The 16,986-nt window shown below is 48.7% G+C and overlaps 1 protein-coding gene across 1 annotated transcript in view; it reads left to right on the top strand.

Moving 5' to 3' along the window:
- The window catches only part of ACAP3 (ArfGAP with coiled-coil, ankyrin repeat and PH domains 3), a 92,322-nt gene that overhangs the window by 34,975 nt on the left and 40,361 nt on the right, over nt 1-16,986 (top strand). Inside the window, exons 2-4 of the mRNA XM_074161454.1 lie at nt 5,928-5,985; nt 9,255-9,374; nt 9,887-9,940. Coding sequence (XP_074017555.1) covers nt 5,928-5,985; nt 9,255-9,374; nt 9,887-9,940 — 232 coding nt within the window. The remainder of the gene's footprint in view (nt 1-5,927; nt 5,986-9,254; nt 9,375-9,886; nt 9,941-16,986) is intronic.

Genomic DNA, 16,986 nt, shown 5'->3' with positions numbered 1-16,986 from the left:
TGAAAGAAGCTCTCTAATTATTCCTTTTCTTTCAAAAGCTTTGCCCCTGGCACAGCCAGGCTGCCGTTCATATAGGGCAGCCATATGTGTTGCAGTAAAGCTCGAGCACCACATTATTAGAGAGAAAGAAGCTTCTTTTTTGGCTGTGTGTTCAAAGAGCTGGTAGCAAATCGATTGTGGCCAGAGCCCTGGGCACAAGGGAGTCTGTACTTCCATAATGACTCACCAGGATTTAATTTTCAGTCCGGCTGAGGAGTTTAGATTTCTGCTTGGATTCTAGAGGCTGCTCCCAGAGGGCTGCTTAAGGAGGAGGTTGGAAGAAGTGTTGGGGGAAGGCAAAGAAAAGGCTACCCAGCACTTTCTTTTCCAGTCTGCTGGAGAAGGTTCCTGGTTGTTGCTGTGGCACAGAGGACTGAAATCTTCATGAGGGCACTTTCTGCCGCTGCTACAGAAAGGCAAAGTCACTTAGCTGTGCTGACCCCACAGTAACCAGTACCTGAAGGGGCTACAGGAGAGATGGGGAGGGACTCTTCATCAGGGAGTGTAGTGACAGGACGAGGGGTAATGGTTTTAAACTGAAAGAGGGGAGATTTAGATTAGATACTAGAAAGAAATTCTTTACTGTGAGGGTGGTGAGACCCTGGAACAGGTTGCCCAGAGAAGCTGTGGATGTCCCATCCTTCGAAGTGTTCAAGACCAGGTTGGATGGGGCTTTAAGCAACCTGTTCTGGTGGGAGGTGTCCCTGCCCAGGGCAGGGGGTTGGAACTGGATGATTTTTAAGGCCCTTTCCAGCTCTAACCATTCTATGATTCTATGATTCTAACCCACAGCCCAGTGAACCTGTGTTTCAGGACACTGAGAGAATACCCAGTCTTCTAGAAGCCACCCATCCCCTTCTATGGTGTCTAAGTCTTTACATCTTTCTCCAGCACTTGCAAGTTGACGCTTTTGAAGCATATGAGGAGCACTGAGAATATTGCAAAGCTTTGAAATACTCTTGTGGGTGGTGTTTGTGCTGAAGATGGCCATACTGACATCTGAGTTTTCTCTAATTAGGGAAGCAGATATTTGGTTATATATCTTTCTCTGGAATTAAGCCAATAGCAATTGTGTGAAACTCTGTTGGCTGAGATGTTCTCGCAAGCCAAGGAGAAGACTACTGTTAAATACACCTACTAAAATAACCTTTGCTGAACTGTCAAAGGGGCTTTACAGTAAGATCTGTCTCTTTAATTTTTTGTCCGTGCTGCCCAGTAGCGGTGGGTACCAGTTGTACACAGAGCAATTGGGAGGAAGGAGAGAGGGATGCCAGGCCAGGTGGGCACTGCAACACAGCAAGGGAATAATGAGAGAATAATGAGACCCTCATTCTCTAATGGCATCAGACTGTGGTCTGGCCCTTCTGTTAGAGTTTGCAGCGTCCAGCAGACAGGAAAACAGGGAGGTACAATGGCTCTTTCTCAAGTAGGTGCTTGGCTGGTGGGACTTAAGCCACCGCCTGGCAGTAGCATCGCAGCTTCACATTATAGGAGTCCCTGAGTCGGGCCAGAGCTTGGAACGACAGCGGTGGCAACACTGTGCGCTGGACACCCATCTGTGTTAGTAATTTTCCATAATGTCCTTATTCCTTCTTTTCCGAGTGCCTGTGGTGGGACAGAGAGGTATTTGTAGAAGGCAAAGGCTGGCATTACAGTGCCGTGCCAAGACAGAGCTTGTTCTTAAACAACAAAAGAGCAAAAAAAGAAATGGATGCACTATACTTGGTGTTTCTGCTGTTATCACAGAAAATTATACTTTCTTGTAAACCTGCAGTGACCGGTTCCCTCCCTTTGCATAATGGAACCTGAGAACTCTGCAAACTGCAGCAAAGTCAGGCCTTGGGACTCTGCACAAAAGTGTTCCTTGCTGGGGAGTTGTTCCAATGAATTCCTACACAAATACGACCTACACGCAAAGCCTTGCTCCCACCACGGTGGGTGCAGGTTTAGTCTCTCGCTATCTGCATTTTTGAGGAGCTGCCAATGAAAAAGGCCATTTTGAACACACATCGTTTCTTGCTGTCTTGCCTGCTCTGCCCTGGTTTCTTGCCAGCTTCCTTCCAGGTGCAGGAGAAGACCAGGGATCGGGTACACTCCTGAGCAGCCGTACTACAACTTCAGAGAGGGAAGGTGTAAGAAATATGCTTCATTTAAAGTGCTCAGCAGGTAGCGAGCTTCGTGTAAATACGTGTTTCTCCTTGCGTGGCAGGAAATAGAGGAGCCAATTGTAGGCAGTAGTTGTATTTTCTGGCATCCGGTATTTTTGAATGAAAGCAGATTCCAGACTGTCTGCTGCGATATATAATGGTGATTAATAACCTAGCCTGCTTCCTCTGGATTTGGTGTTCGGCTTATGTTAAGATGTAGGGAGTATTGTTTGCTGGGATGACATCAAGAGCTCTTGGATGAAGGGAGTAGAGACACATCCTTTCCTTGCGCAGCACTGGCAGGGTTTCGGTGCTTCTCGCTTCTCACAGGGCTGAAGAACAGTGCGTTTCATTTCAGAACAGCAGATCTACCCCTTTTTCTCCTTCAGACTCACTTGTTAAAAGAAACCAGATGAGGAGAGAGGGCAGCAGAGAAGTCACAAGTGGCCTGTAAATGCCCAGCATCCCCCTTCTGCCTTCCCTGACTGGGAGCAGTGGGGTCAAACCACAGGCTAGAAGAGATTTTTAATGGAAGGGGGCATTGATGGAGGAGGTGCTCTTCTGCTTGTAAGTAATATCATCTGGGAACAAAAGGGCAGTGGAAGGGAAGGACAGTGGTCTCTGGAGGAGAGTTACAGCCGTTACATCACAGTTCTTGAACACGCAGCCAATTTAGATTCAACAAATCGGTTATTAGATCCACAGTCTTTGAGGCCACTCAGATTCAGGGCTTTGTTTAACTCCCTTGAAGCAGCGATGGGCTGTTTAGAACTGGGTCCCCCACCAGCAGTACGGGGCAGCATCTGCAAGGTGGGGATGGGGCCAGCGCATGGAGGCTTCGGCGTGGGGCCAGCTTTGCCTGGGGCTGAGGCAGCGTCTCTCAGCACATGAGGAACCAGGTGATTCAGACCTCCTGTAGCACACAGGTAACAGGTGACCACCACCAGCAATACGTCAGGTTGTGTGGCTGGGAGCACCCAGCGAGCACCTCCAGGGAATGAAGAAGTTCTTGGAAATGTTTTTTGAGGGTTTAGTGCCACTTTGAGAAGGATATGTCAAATGGCTGAGGCATTCAGTGCTCCTGGTCTTCGAGTACCAATGTGAATGTCAGTAAAAGCGTCTGAAGTCTCAAGGCAGCAGAAAGGACCTTCTTCTCACAAGTGAGCAAGTCATGGGCAATGAAAGGATTAACCTTTTTATACTAATGTTTTAATAGAGGCCCCAAGACGCACAGGGCACTGCTGTGCTAACTGCTGTGCAGTCCTGAGAAAAGATAATCCCTGCCCCAGAGACCTCAGACTCCTGGGTGCTCCTTTTCCAAAGCAACTTCATCACTTCTTGAGTGTTTCCTCACCTGCTACAGGGAAAAGGCAGCCCAAAGGAACTGGAGATTTCCAAACTGCCTAGGACTTGGAAAACCAACTCGCTAGGGGGAATTCTGTTTAAAAGGACACTACAGAGAGGAGTCTTAATTCTCATTGCAAATCTTCATCTGAACCAAGATGTAAAAGCCGCTTTATTGAACATCATCAAGGACAAAGTGATCAAGTGGCCCAACAGGGAAAATGTAATTATTTCCATTGTCTCCAGCAAAGTCAACAGAGAAGACTGAGGGTCTGCTGGGGAAGGGGCTAACCTGTCCTTCTCCGTCACTGATTCTTCATGTGATGCCCAATGTATTATTTAGCCTTTCCAGCCTTCTGCTTTGCAGGGCAGTGTGTTAGTGTCTCCTGGCTCTCCTACCAACTCCAACTTCTTGGGGTTCAGTGGTGTCAGAAGGGGCTTTGATGTGCTCCACTGTGTTACCAGTTACCTGCCATCTTCCTGAAGTACAGAGCTGTGGAAAGACCAGGCCTGGCGTGTGGGGAAGGGAGTTCCCACGGTCATATGACATCGCCTGGGTTGTCATTAATCAAAGAGCCATCATATGACATCACCTGGCCTGGGTTGTCATTAATCAAAGAGCTACCGCACAGGATGTCCCAGTCAGCTGGCTGCTTGCAGCCCACGTGAGGCTTTGGAAGGTTCTCATGGTGGGTAGAAAAGCTACCCTCTCCTGCAGTGTGTGTGTCTGAAGCTACTGAAAGTCTCCTGGACGGACCTGAGAACATCGGGTCTTCTGTTTTACTCCCGTACTGTGTGAGGACAAACTCTCTCCTCTTTGCTCCACCCGGATTACACAGGACTGGAGCAAATGTTGGCTGTCTCACAGCTTACAGATGGGGACTGCACGCTCCCGTGTAAGGTATTATACATATTTCCCATTGAAGAATGCTTAGAATAGATGTTACTGGCATGCTGTGCTACTGTGGGTATGTGTAATCTTTGTAAGGTACCGTGCTGTTGGCCTGAACCCTTCCTCAGCCTGGCAGAAATCTAGGTTTAGCCCCCAACTTTGTAATCCTTTGGGCTTTCTGCTTAAATTTTTCCTTGCTTCTCTTAGAAGTCTGTCTCCTTCATGAAAACAGTCGCTGTCTTCATCATTCACTAATTCGCCGAAGACATCGAGAGCCTCAGAGGCACAGAGTTACTACATCCTCTAATGGTTTCTTGAGGACTTTTGCTGTTCCCTTTGGTTTGTGGGTGTCCTGTCCTTTTGCTGAGAGAGCAGTATTGATTCGTGTGGCTCTAAGTCACATCTCTCCCCTGCTGGTCTTTCGGCTGGCACATGTTCAGTGCTGGATTTTTTTAAAGCCTGAGTGTAATATTTCAGGAACCAACCTTTTAAATTAGAAGCCCACAAACTTAAGCAGCTCCTTGCAGTGAAATTTGGATTGTGTATCCTCGGTGGCGTGAGGCTTACCGCGTTTCCAGGTGTGTGGTTAAAGAAACAAACATCCAAGTATAGACATCATGTAGCAGTGAGCGGCTCTGGAAGGGAAATTCTCAGGTTTACAGCGCTCGCTGATCGGCTCTGGCCTCAAAAAAGTCATTCCATACCACATGCCTCAGCCTGGGAATGCCTCTTGCAAATGGCTGATGTCATGGTAATATTTCGCTTTGTGAGGGAGGCCTGGTGACCTTTGCAGCTGGATTCTAACAGCCTCTTGCTGTCACATCTGTCCAGTGACGTGGAAAGGAAACACATCCGATAATCATGGAGCAGATTTATCTGTATGCAAGCAAAGCCCCACGTGTATGAAAGAGACTTAGGGTGTTCAACGACAGAAGCACCGAGATGTGTTTCTGCTTGAGTGATGGTTCCTAAGGTTCAAAGGACATAATTTGCCGTGCGGCTGCACTTCAGGCCCAGTTACAGCTTAGAAAGTGGGTTTTGGTGGTACTGAAGCAAGCAATTTGTGCCTGATGTGAACGGATGGCTAAGGCGTAACAATGGTTATTTCTGCATCACTTAGCATTATTGCCAATTAACAGCGTTGCCTATTAATTGGTAATATCAGAATCAGAACAAGGCCTCTACCTGAGTTTGTGGGGTATGACTACCACAGCTCACCTGAATTTCTCTGTGACGCTGACAGCAGATAGCATAATTTCCATCCCTTGTCCCAGCCCTGTGGATTTCATTCCTGATGAGGTGTGACCCTTCTCTCGACTCACTCAGCCCCGAGCTTATGTAACAGCAGGAAACTCCAGAGTGGGAGGTGTGAATCCCTCCTCCCGTCCACCACCAGCACACATACCTTCATCCCTCTGATCTTTACTCATCTGGGACTTCCTGGCTTCTTTCCCATTCATCATAAGCAATCAATTAATTACTTCTTTTTGCTGTTGTCATTGCAGGGCAACCATCGATGAAGTGGAAACAGATGTAGTGGAGATAGAGGCCAAGCTTGACAAGGTAAGATGGGGCAGCTCGGCGCGCCGGTTTAAAGAGGGACTGATGAGTTCCTGCTTAGGAATATGGCCCCACCAGTCTCCTCCAAAAAGTGAGCCCATCTCAGGCTGTCAGGAAACTAATGTATAACACACTGGGCTTGTCAACAGGACCATGTCTCCCTCTACTGACAGGTACCTGTTAAGGCTCCTTTGTGACTGCCAAGGGAGTTAGGATAAGAGGTCCAAACTTGGGCTCCTCATGCTCAATGATGGCCTTGTTGTTCTGGTCCTGCATCTCAGGGGACTGATACGTCCAGGTTCGGACTGATGACGGTGGTTGCTGTCTGATGTTCAGCCAGGCTTCGTGCCACAGCTGTAATCGGACACTGGAAATATCCGTAGGGACCAGTTTGGCCATTTTGCATTTATGTTGGTGATTCTTTACAACCAGTTGGTAGTTTGGATCTAAGTCAGAGGCTTTAGGATGGAAGGCAGCTTTTCCACCCCCACTCCCCCTGATGTCTGAGACATCAGCCAAGTTGTTTCTAAGTGAGAACAGGGAGAAATGAAGAGGAGGAGCCAGAATAGCTGTTGGCTTTTTATCTGTGAGATTTCCCAAAGCTAGCAAGGGATAAAACTCCTGTGTCTGATGGAGAAATGGGCTTTGTTGAAGTCACAAGCCCTAGGCAAAGCTGTGTCCTATAAAACCTATTTACTACTCAAGCTGCTTGAAATGGTTATCTGCACAAGCTAACTAGTCTCACTGGTGAAAGCTGCAAAGGGATTTAGGTTCTCTCTTTTCCTCTGTGGAAGAGGGTAAGGCTCCAAAGACAAAGCATGAGGCAAAATTTGCTCAGATTTTAGCACTACTGCTGTCAGTGCGCTGTGTAGTTGGACAACTTGGTGTGCCAGGGACACATCCAACAGCCTTCTCAGGCCTGGATCCAGGGCAAGTGAGGCTGGAGTTTGCATCCGAAGAGCCAATGAAGTTCCAATGAGTTTGGACAAGATTCAATCACCCCCATTCCTAATAAATCAGCTTTGGATGGCCCCGCTCCTCTCCCATCTACCGGCTGGGTGGATGCCCGGGGAAGCCTTTCTAGGGCTTGGTGTAAATGCTGTTCAGTGGTACCCAAATAGCTGGCATGAGGAGTTCTTTAAGAGCAGCAAGCTGCCAAGGGCTGACTCTGTTTCTCTGCCTTTTACTGTGCCCCTGAGCATTGAGTTTATAAATGATTAGCCTTTTAACTCCTGTCTAAAATGGAGGTAAAGGGCAGCGTAAATGACCCATCCGAGGGAACACCGGAGATTTGGGCTGTTTCAAAGAGTTCCTTCATTCTGTCCTGTGCTCCATCTGCAAAGCCATCACTGCTCCCCTCGGGAGTGTGCTTGTGCTGCATGACCTTCAGCTACTGGTTAACACAGCCTTGGCCGCAAGTGTTTGCACAGAGGTATGCTAGAAACCGCCACGTTGCAGAATAGGCTGGATTTCCTTTCCAGAGGGTCTGTCCAAACTCCGAGTGTACGTCTGGGCTCCAGATGTGACAGGAACCGCATCTGTTTGCTTTTCTTCTCTGGGCTTGGATGGGGTAGTAGAAGCCTGTTAGCATCCAATGCTGTTCTGTCTAATTGCGTGGACAGGAGAGGATGTGAGTGTGAAAGAGTGAAGACTGTATATACTATGTATACACAGATATACCACGTGTGACTATATATATTTATACATTCAGATACACTCAGATATATTTTTACAGAGCTGCAGATAGAGGCAAACAGGCTTATTCTGCAATGTTTGCATATAGATTAGACCCCAAAGCCTTGTGGCTGCATAAATAGAACAAGCCCCAAGCCCCAAAACAGCTCACCGTGCTGCAGCAGGGCTTTGACATCCAGCCAAACTTGAGAGCTGTTAATTCCCAGCCTGTAGGTGAGGCCGGTTGACAGGGATAGATTTCTGAAGCCATTTTTCATTAGTAAGATTAATATCCCTAAAAACCTCCTGGATTTTCAGAATGGAAGACTTCAGTTCCAAGTGTTGTTTATTATCAGCAGCTGAAGTTTTTTACTTGATTAAAAAGCCTGGAACAGTGATGATTTAAAAACAAAGAAACAAAAAACGTAAAAGTTGTGCTCAGTGGCCAGCCGTTACTGTTGCAAATCTCTTGGGCCTTTGGTTTATGGGTTTATCTTAAGTTGTTTAACGTAACCTTTTACAAGAAGCTTTGGCTGAAGGGAGATAGGCTAACGGCCAGGAACTGTGGCTAAGGTAATGCTCCAGTCTTTACAGCCACTTCCAGGCACGCTAAGGCACTTTGCTGTGGCTAGGAAGTCTGGGAATGTTCCCTGCAGACGCTAAATTATCAAAAGTTATTAAAGGCTGTGTGGAGATGTATACCTGTACTGCAGCAAGCAAAAGCAAAGCCACCCCATTTTGCTGCAAGTTCCGGGTAACTTCACTGGTAACTTCACTCTATCAAGGCCAGTGATGAAAACTGGAGCGTTTGTAGGTTGCTTAGAGTTGTTAATGTTTCTCCGAGCAAAGCTCTTTCCAGGTCCATCAGAGAGACTGTACTAAGTGACAGGCAGTCCAGGGAGATGTGCTGTAACCCCTTGTCATGCACCAGCAATGTTTCCTTGGGCTGCAGAATGGTGGGAGTTGATTTATAGTTATCTACAGTCTTGATGATTTTAACCTGCATGTGAGGGAACATAGATATTCACTGGCTGCATCGGTCCTGGTCGGTTGGTTTAAGGAAAATGTGATATAAAATCAAGAAGCTACTGAATTCTGGCTTCCCTTTGTTCCAAGGGAACAGCAAGACAAGACTCCATGAGTATACGGGAGAGCCAGCTGGGTCAGAGACCCGACTATCCCAAAGAGCAGCAGACTCCCAGCAGGGAAATTCTAGACAGCTTATCACTTCCCCCAGCACCAAGGAGTCTTACCTCTCCCCAGTCAGTGTGATCAGGTTCCTTTTATCTCAGTCTGATGCCTCAGGATAGAATGAACTGTAGAAACCCACTGGAAAGAAAGGGCTGCGCTGATTCATCCATCCTCAGGGCATAGCCTGGAACTGTTCAGTGATAAGTGAAATGTTGGCAGCATGACATATCCTAAGAAGTGCGATTTTATCCCTGTTTCTGCCACGTGCAGTAAAGGGTCGCTAGTGTAGCCACACCAGGAAGGTGAATGGCATCCTCTCTAAAGGTTCTGGGGTGTGGTGTTGGCACACATTTGGTTTGGTTGGTGAAGATTTTGATTTTTCCACTCACCCCTCTCTCCTGGTGCAGCTGGTGAAGCTATGCAGTGGGATGATTGAAGCGGGCAAAGCCTACATCACCACCAACAAGCACTTTGTCAGCGGAGTCCGGGACCTGTCGCAACAGTGCAAGAAGGATGAAATGATTTCGGTAAGTCATCCCGTGGGATGGACCGTGTGACACGGCGAGGACTGGGGAGCGTTAAGCTTCCTGGTGCTGTGTATGGACTGTATGTCCAAGACCCTTATGCTGTTTAAGTAGCCATTCAGTATGAGATTTTATTTTTGGAGGAATGTAGAGACCGTCTGATAAGGCAGTGCTGAAAGAGCAGAGTGAGATGCATGGTTTGCCGGGGGGATTGGACTTGTAAGAAGCCACAGTGCTGGCAAGGTTGTTGGAATCTAGGTCAGTAAGCATCAGTTACTTAGGAAACACGGGTAACCAGCCTACACGAGCGACAACTGACATGTGGATTTCAGCACGAAACTGGAAAGGATGGGGAGCCTATGGCTTCAGTGTCAGACATTTTTGAAACACCTTCTTGCCAAATGGTAGGGTGGCTCCGCAGTGGCTTAATGAGAGTCTCTCCCAGCCGTTGAGCCCCTGGGGATGAGGGGCAGCTGCTTCTATTCACTGCCAGTTCTCTTTACCTTTTTTTGCAGGAGTGCCTCGACAAATTTGGAGACAGTCTACAGGAAATGATTAACTATCACATGGTAAGATGCTGCTTCCTCTTGTCTTTTTGTGTGCTGATGGCAACCTCTGGTTAATGGTCTCCTGTGCTTGGCGTACCAGGCACTGCACGAAGGTGGGGGTCCATGAAGGGAGTTTCAGGTTCCAGTCCCCACACGCTGCGTAGCCAAGAGAGCAGCACAGGACTGGGAGTATTGAGTTGGATGAGCTGTCAGTCTGTGTTCTCACAGCGGTCAGTCCTGAGGCATCACGTACGCTAGGAAGTGGGATTTCCACAGGCTTGCAGAGGAGGTGCCACTTAGTGAAAGGGTATGTACTGTTGCATGGGTGCCTTTTGGCTCATTGCAGATCAAAGATGTACAATGAATATGTAGAAGGGTGAGGTTAGACACCTCTTTGTCAGAGGAAGAGGAGAGCTCACAAAAGTCCTGCACTGCAGATGCCTTGTTCTTCTGTTTGGATAGTGCAGGATTTTGTAGTGAGGACAAAGGGGGCCTGAGGAGCTCTGATGTCTCAGGACTCTGGCCGTTACCAGCATGTAGAACCTTGTTGCTGCAGATTTGGAGTACCCTCTGAAGCTGAGCATTCACATTTGTGACATTAGAACACCAGTAGGGCTGTGAATGGATCAAACCCAAAGGACTGCATTGTTCAGTTGGTGCTGGGAGCATTTGGCGAGTTGTGTGCAGCTCTGTGTTTAAGGATAACACAGGACATACTAATGCTCCGTGGAGATGAAAGGAAGGAAATGCCCAGACAATGGCTATTCTCCCGAGCTGACTGTGTCTCGCTAACAGAGCCCAAGGGGTTAGAATCTGCCCTTTCTCCATCCCAAACATCCAGCCGTGGCATCTGTAAACCTCATAAAAGAGGAAGGAGCTTCATGTGTGGTGGCTCCATGCCAGACCCACAATTTTAAGTCTGTAACTCAGTAGGAGCTGAAAGCACAAGTGCTTTAAAGTGAAGGAAGCTTCAGGGTGTCAGCACTGGACTGACCCACTTTTATACCACGATGCCCCTGTCAAAGTACATTAGGCACGATGCTTGCTTTTGGGATGCAAGTTAACCACGTGCAGCTGGAGAAGGAGCTGCATCAAGTCTATTTAATTATTTCGTGAAGGAGGTGGGAAGACTGTTTCCTGGTAAAATAGGACAGGGAAAAGAGGTGCTGCACATGCAGCTTTCCTAGGACTCTTAGTTTTTGGGAACAGCCAAGCAGCTGTGCAGTGATGCTGTTGGTGGGGAGAGAGTGAATAAACCAGTGTGAGCATCAGAGAAAAAATGTGTTTCATAGAATCGTAGAATGGTTAGAGTTGGAAGGGACCTTAAAGATCACCGAGTTCCAACCCCCCTGCCATGGGCAGGGACATCTCCCACCAGACCAGGTTGCTCAAAGCCCCATCCAGCCCGGCCTTGAATGTGAGTGTTTGTGACAAAGCAGAGAAAGTCAAACCCTGATGCTACTCAAATTCCCTCGGAAAATGTAAGGCCTTTCTGCCAAGGAGCGTATGAGCCCCTGAGAGGCCACTCCTTCGTTCCAGGGATCACATCACCGCTGCGCTGATAGGGGCTGGGCTGAGGTGTGCGTGCAGCCCAGCCGTGAGGAAGCAGTCCCTGCCAGAAAGCTCTGGACTCAGAATGCTGTCTGCAGGCTCCGCTCCGCCAGCTGTGCAGCTTCCCCTGCATCCCCGGCCTCTGCCAAAAGTGCCACTTCTGGGATTGCTCTTGCCTCAGCCAACTAATAAGCAAGAAGGACCCTTCCCAGAGCTGTCAAATCCCCAGCTGATGCGGTATAACCCTTCCCATGCACCCCACCCTGCTCAGCAGGGGCGAGCTCCCCGCTACGTGTGACTCAGGGGCTGTAAAAGGCAGTATTTCCCTACCACCAGCTGCATGCACAAGGGGAAAGAAACATGCTTAAATCCTCCCTCCCCCCAAGCCCTTGGGGAGCACCCTCCTCCCTCGGTGCACGGCAGCACGAGTCCCTGTCCAGGAAATGGCTTTGGAATGACTGCAGCATCTCGAGCCCTCTCCGGCAGCTTTTCAATTAGATGAGTTATTTTTAGTGCCTTCTGCTGTCTCCTTTGTGTGCGTGTGTGCCTGTGTGTGCCTGTGTGTGTGTGTATCTTGGCTCATCCGTGTCTCGGATCTCAGCTATGAAGCAGTTGTCAGTGCTCACTCTAGGAATGCGGCCAGGACGGTATGTACAACTGGAACAAGTTAAAAAGAAGGGCAAATATCCCCGCAAAAATCGGTTGGAAAAGCTTGTTCTATGATTTAATTGCTGGAGCACGGGGCCTGGTGATGTCCTGATTCTAGTTCAGCAAAATTCAAGCATAAAACTCTCTTGAATTTAGAAGATGAACACACTGAGCTCCTGAGCATTCCCACCTTTTAGTGCACAAGGAGGAAGAAGCATCAAAGAAGCCTTAGAGGACAGATGCCAAAAGAGAGTTGAGTCCTACCGCCTCTCTTGCCTTCTCTCTCTTTTTAACTTTTTCCAGCGCCCTTGTCATCCCTCCCTAGTGCTGGCCCAGGGGGTCACACCGCTCTAGAGGGCACTGGTCTGTGTCCAAACTAGCCAGATTTTAGCTAGTTAAAGCCATTTCACGATGCAACAGCCTAAACACAGTGACCTCTGACTGCAGTGCTAGGTTGGAAAGGTTCCTGGAGCTATGGTCCAGGGCTTCCCTGAGCTGTACTCTGAAGGTGTCTGCCTCTCCCCATTAGGTATTTGAGAGAGTTGGGCTGGTGGCTGTGGCTGGTGGTGGTGACTGCCTAACGTGGCTTGCTTGGCTGCTGTTTTACTGGGGATGGCTTTGTAGGGGAGACAGGAAAGGTTAGATGGCTCAGACAAACTGGTGTAGGTAATGATGACTGAGTAAGAGGTCGAGGAGCTAATGTCTCTGGCTGGTTGTGTTTGATTTGACTAGTGAGCTGGAGAATCAGAGAATCATAGAATGGTTTGGTTGGAAGGGACCTTGATGATCCTCTAGTTCCAACCCCCTGCCATGGGCAGGGACAGCGTGTCACTGCCCTGGCAAGCCCAGAGGACGTGTTTCTGTAACATGCTTAGCTGGGAGGCTGGTTTTGCTGCTGCTCTAGGGAAAATGCCCTTCCAATGACTTGGGCAATTGGCTTCCTGAGATGTTCTGTGCAGAAACGTGTGCTTAGTGGCTTGAAAAAGAGCTTCCTAGTGATGTTACAATGCTGACCTCTTGAGGCATCGCTGCAGCTGCAGATGTTGGGAGCAGCATCAGCAGAAAAGCCAAAGGTCCTTCTGGCTGTGTGCACCTCAGAGTCAGGTTCAAGGCAGGATGCTGTGCGGGTGTTTCTCTTGGTGGCTTTACTGTGGCTGAATGCTGTGTTTTGCTTTAGGGGGCTGTCATTTCCCTCTCCTAACAACCGTGGCAGCGTGTAGTTCCACTGAATTGCTGTAGTCATCTTTTCTGACAGCAGTTCAGTGGTCTGATTCTCAGCTGTACTAATGCTACATTAGAGATCTAAGGGATAAGGATCCCCAGCGTCAGGCATCCCAGACCCAAAATTTCAGTTCATGCAGGAGGAAAATAACTGATGAGAAATGACTGTGACTTCTCTTCACGTTCCAAAAGCAAAATGCCCCTATTGAATTTGAAAACATCAGCTATTACCTCCAGTACTTGTAAAAGTCCAGTGTTTAGGGTAATTGGCTCTTTACAGACGCAGGGCAGAGGTGCAGGCTCTCAGAGGTATTTAGTTCTCGGAGTACCACTGTCCCATTATTTGTAGTGTTCCATTCTATCACTCCCCTGCCCCAGGAGCCTCTGCCTCCACACTGCAAGGAGCTGATGTTCTGCAGAGCCTGGTGAGTGCAGTCTTTCAGCGTGGGGCACGGCAGAGCTGCCCAAGGGATGCTGCATCCCATCCCCTCACCCCGCGAGCTGCCACGCGCTGCTTAGAGGTGCATGATCCGTGACAGGGAACAAGTTTCCAGCTACCTCCGCGAGCCCTCTGAGCAGCGGGTGGCAGACAGGGATGGCAGAGCCTTGCAGCATCCTTCCTGTGCAGCTCGCCAGGGTGAACCGTTTCCTTTCACATGAGCCTGAGTGGCGTGAACTGGAATTTTGCTCGAGGGCCTGAAGTCTCCCCTGTGATCCCTCCTCCTCACAACACACCACGCTGCAGTGAATAAATTTTTGACTGTGGCTTGCCAAGCTCTTCTGCACTGGGAATGCTCCTTGCTTCTCTGCAGACAGATGCTGTGCTGTCAGCTCTAAATCCTCCGTGTATGTTTGCTCCCTCCTTCCTTCCTCCTTATCGCCCTCCCAAAAACACGGAACAGGTTGAAAGGCATAGCAATCTGCCATTATATGTGAGAAATCAACCTTTACCTCTTTTTACAGAGTCTGATGAACGTAATTAAATATATAACAAGGTTTCCCCACAGGTATAGGAGCATAAAGTTGCCATCAGTTCTAGAGTGGTGGCTGATAATTATGGGCTATTGGATTTACATGATGATGCGAGGCAACAGTGTTTGGAATTAGAGCAGCGCAGAAGCTCAAGTGGTTTTTTTCATCCCGTTGCCAAAGACTGTTAAACTCTAGACTTGAAGTGGATGTTTTTTCCCCAAAACCTTCTGGTTAGGTCAGAGTTCCTTGTGCTGCTTCTAGGTGCAGTTCTTTCTAGTGCAGCCACGTACCCGATCAGCTCTGATGAAGGCAGGTAATCCTCTCCTTCGACTTTTAAAGCAGACATAACCGGCTACACTCCATGCCAGCCCCTTGGTGCCGACTAGCTGTCCAGATTAAGAGATGTACGACTTACAGACAGCTCAAAGCTGTCAGCATCCACTTCCAAGGAACTAGGGAAGGAGAAGCTCCAGGTTATACGAGGGCAAGATGCAGTGAATGTGGCGCGCAATAATCCCTGGCTCAGTCAAAGAACGGGAGGCATTTTTCCAACCAGCCTATTGCCCTACACGTGCCTTGGAATGAAACACCAGGGTCTGAGGCGCAACCTTGTCACCTTGTCACAGCAAAGCTCTTTCCCGTGCAGTTCCTTCTCTCTCTGTGATCAGAAAGATAAGAAAAATGAAAGGATGCAAGTGAAAGTGCTGTTGTGATAGGATTCCTCTGGCTGAGTGCCTTAAGTGCATCTTCAGCAGCACCAGGTATTTTCCAGCTCCGAAGATGTAACATTAACATTAATTGCCCTCATCAGTACCGCTCCAGACAGCGCTGTGCTGAGCTTCATTAAGTCCTGAGCTTTCCTGTGTGCCACAAATCACTGGCGCAGCGTCAGAGGAATCCTCCGGCAGGAGCAGCGGCAGCTTGCAGGGGAGATTTAGCCGTGCTGAGCGAGCCGGGAAGCATTTCCTGCTGACAAGAAGAAAAGCCACCCAAGCTGTGATGAGTCAGTGAGGCCGATGGCAGATGTCATGGGCGGAGGGTGGTGGTGGAGTTCAGGGGGAAGGATGAAGGAAGGGAAAGTGGAGAGTCCTTCCAAGCTGCCTGTTCTCCACAGGCAGGCTTGTGTGGACCACCTGCATCTGACAGCCCTTGGGAAGGGTCCAGGTACAGCAAGCTACATGGTGAGGGGTGTCACTTGGATGCAGAGATTACCTTCTGACAAGGGAGATGCTTTCTGTCATCTCAGGGCTTCACAGGTTTTGCCATTGTGGCTAGTGCAATGGCATTACACTAGTCCAAAAGACTTCAGTGAGCTGCTGCCCTTGCAGTTTGATACCAGTCTAGCAGTTAACACGAGCTCGGTGCTGCATCCTGGGTTTCAGAAAGACTAGGTTTTTGTCAGTTTCTAGAATATTTTAGGATGTCTGCTTTTTTGTTAGGGGAGAGAAGCAGCTTCAATAATATGTAAGGGGCAGGAACAAGTGTCCTTTGACTTAAGCACAAACTGGAGCTCTTGAGATTTTTGTGAGAGAGACTCAGCTTCAGCTTGGTTCGGAAGTTAGGCTTGGACTGCGTTGACATCCAACGTGTAATAGAAGTAGTGTTGTTGGCTTGTTTTCCTGAGCACAGATCTTCAAGTGAGCTGTGTTACAAAGGCATTGCAGATGGAATGCTCTTCATGGGTGGCATTTATCTGGTGGGCCATCGCTCAAGAGATGTAGGACCAAATCATATTGCCTGACAGGAATAAAAGTCATTTAAACATCCCCTGCCAAACAAAAGATGCTTGAGTTTTACTTCACCCTCCTACTCCCTTAATTTACTCTATTCAGCTGCTAGAAGCTGCAATGAAAGAGAAATGAAGTGTAGGAATATGAAAGCAGAGAAAAATGTACAGTTTGCTGTCATTGTTGAATTTGATTTTGTTATTTGAACAGCTGCAGTGGTATTTACATGCTCTTTCCAAAGCTCTGTCAGGCACACCCTGACCTCAGCTTGGATAGACATGTCCTAGAACAGGAGAGTACCCAGGTCTTGGAAAACCTCTTTGCAGCTTTCCAGCAGGACAGGTAGTTGAGGAGAAGCAGGAGAGATGGAGAGGCCAGGACAGACTGCCAAAGCCACTGCAGTCCTGACGGTGCCGTGTTTGAGAAGGGGTTTATGTCAGAATGGACCATCTTTGGGGAGCAGGGCGTCTGAGATAAAGATTATGGATGATCACCTTCTGCAAGACAGGGAGTGGGGTCACTTCTGTCCCCCAGCAGATGCTCAGAGGTAGCCAACAGAATCAGGACTGGCCAGCCCCACTGCCTCCCTCTCCGAGACACACTGGAGACTGTTAACAGGACAGGATTCCCAAGGCCAGATAAAAGGATCAGGCTCTGATTCCCAGGCCACCAGACAACCAGCCCTCATGTAAATGCAACATAAACCAGTCCCCAGACTGTTACTGGGGACGTCGGTGAGAACGAAGCCCCCAGACTGGCCATGAGGGAGATAAGCGCAGAGCTGTGACTCATCCAGCTCATGGCCACCGTGGCTGGGGTGGTGACTTGGCGGGGCTGGAGAAGGCAGAGCCGCCTTTTTCCATATGTCAAGCAGCTGCAGAGGAAGCTCCGCACCCTCTGGCTCATCAGATGGGGCCAGTTGTTGCAGGAGAATGGCTGATTCGCTTC

Source organism: Numenius arquata, chromosome 20 (genome assembly GCF_964106895.1).
Source record: "Numenius arquata chromosome 20, bNumArq3.hap1.1, whole genome shotgun sequence".
NCBI lineage: Eukaryota > Metazoa > Chordata > Aves > Charadriiformes > Scolopacidae > Numenius > Numenius arquata.
The sequence above is the reverse complement of the archived record's forward strand: the minus strand, read 5'-3'. Positions and strand labels throughout refer to the sequence as shown.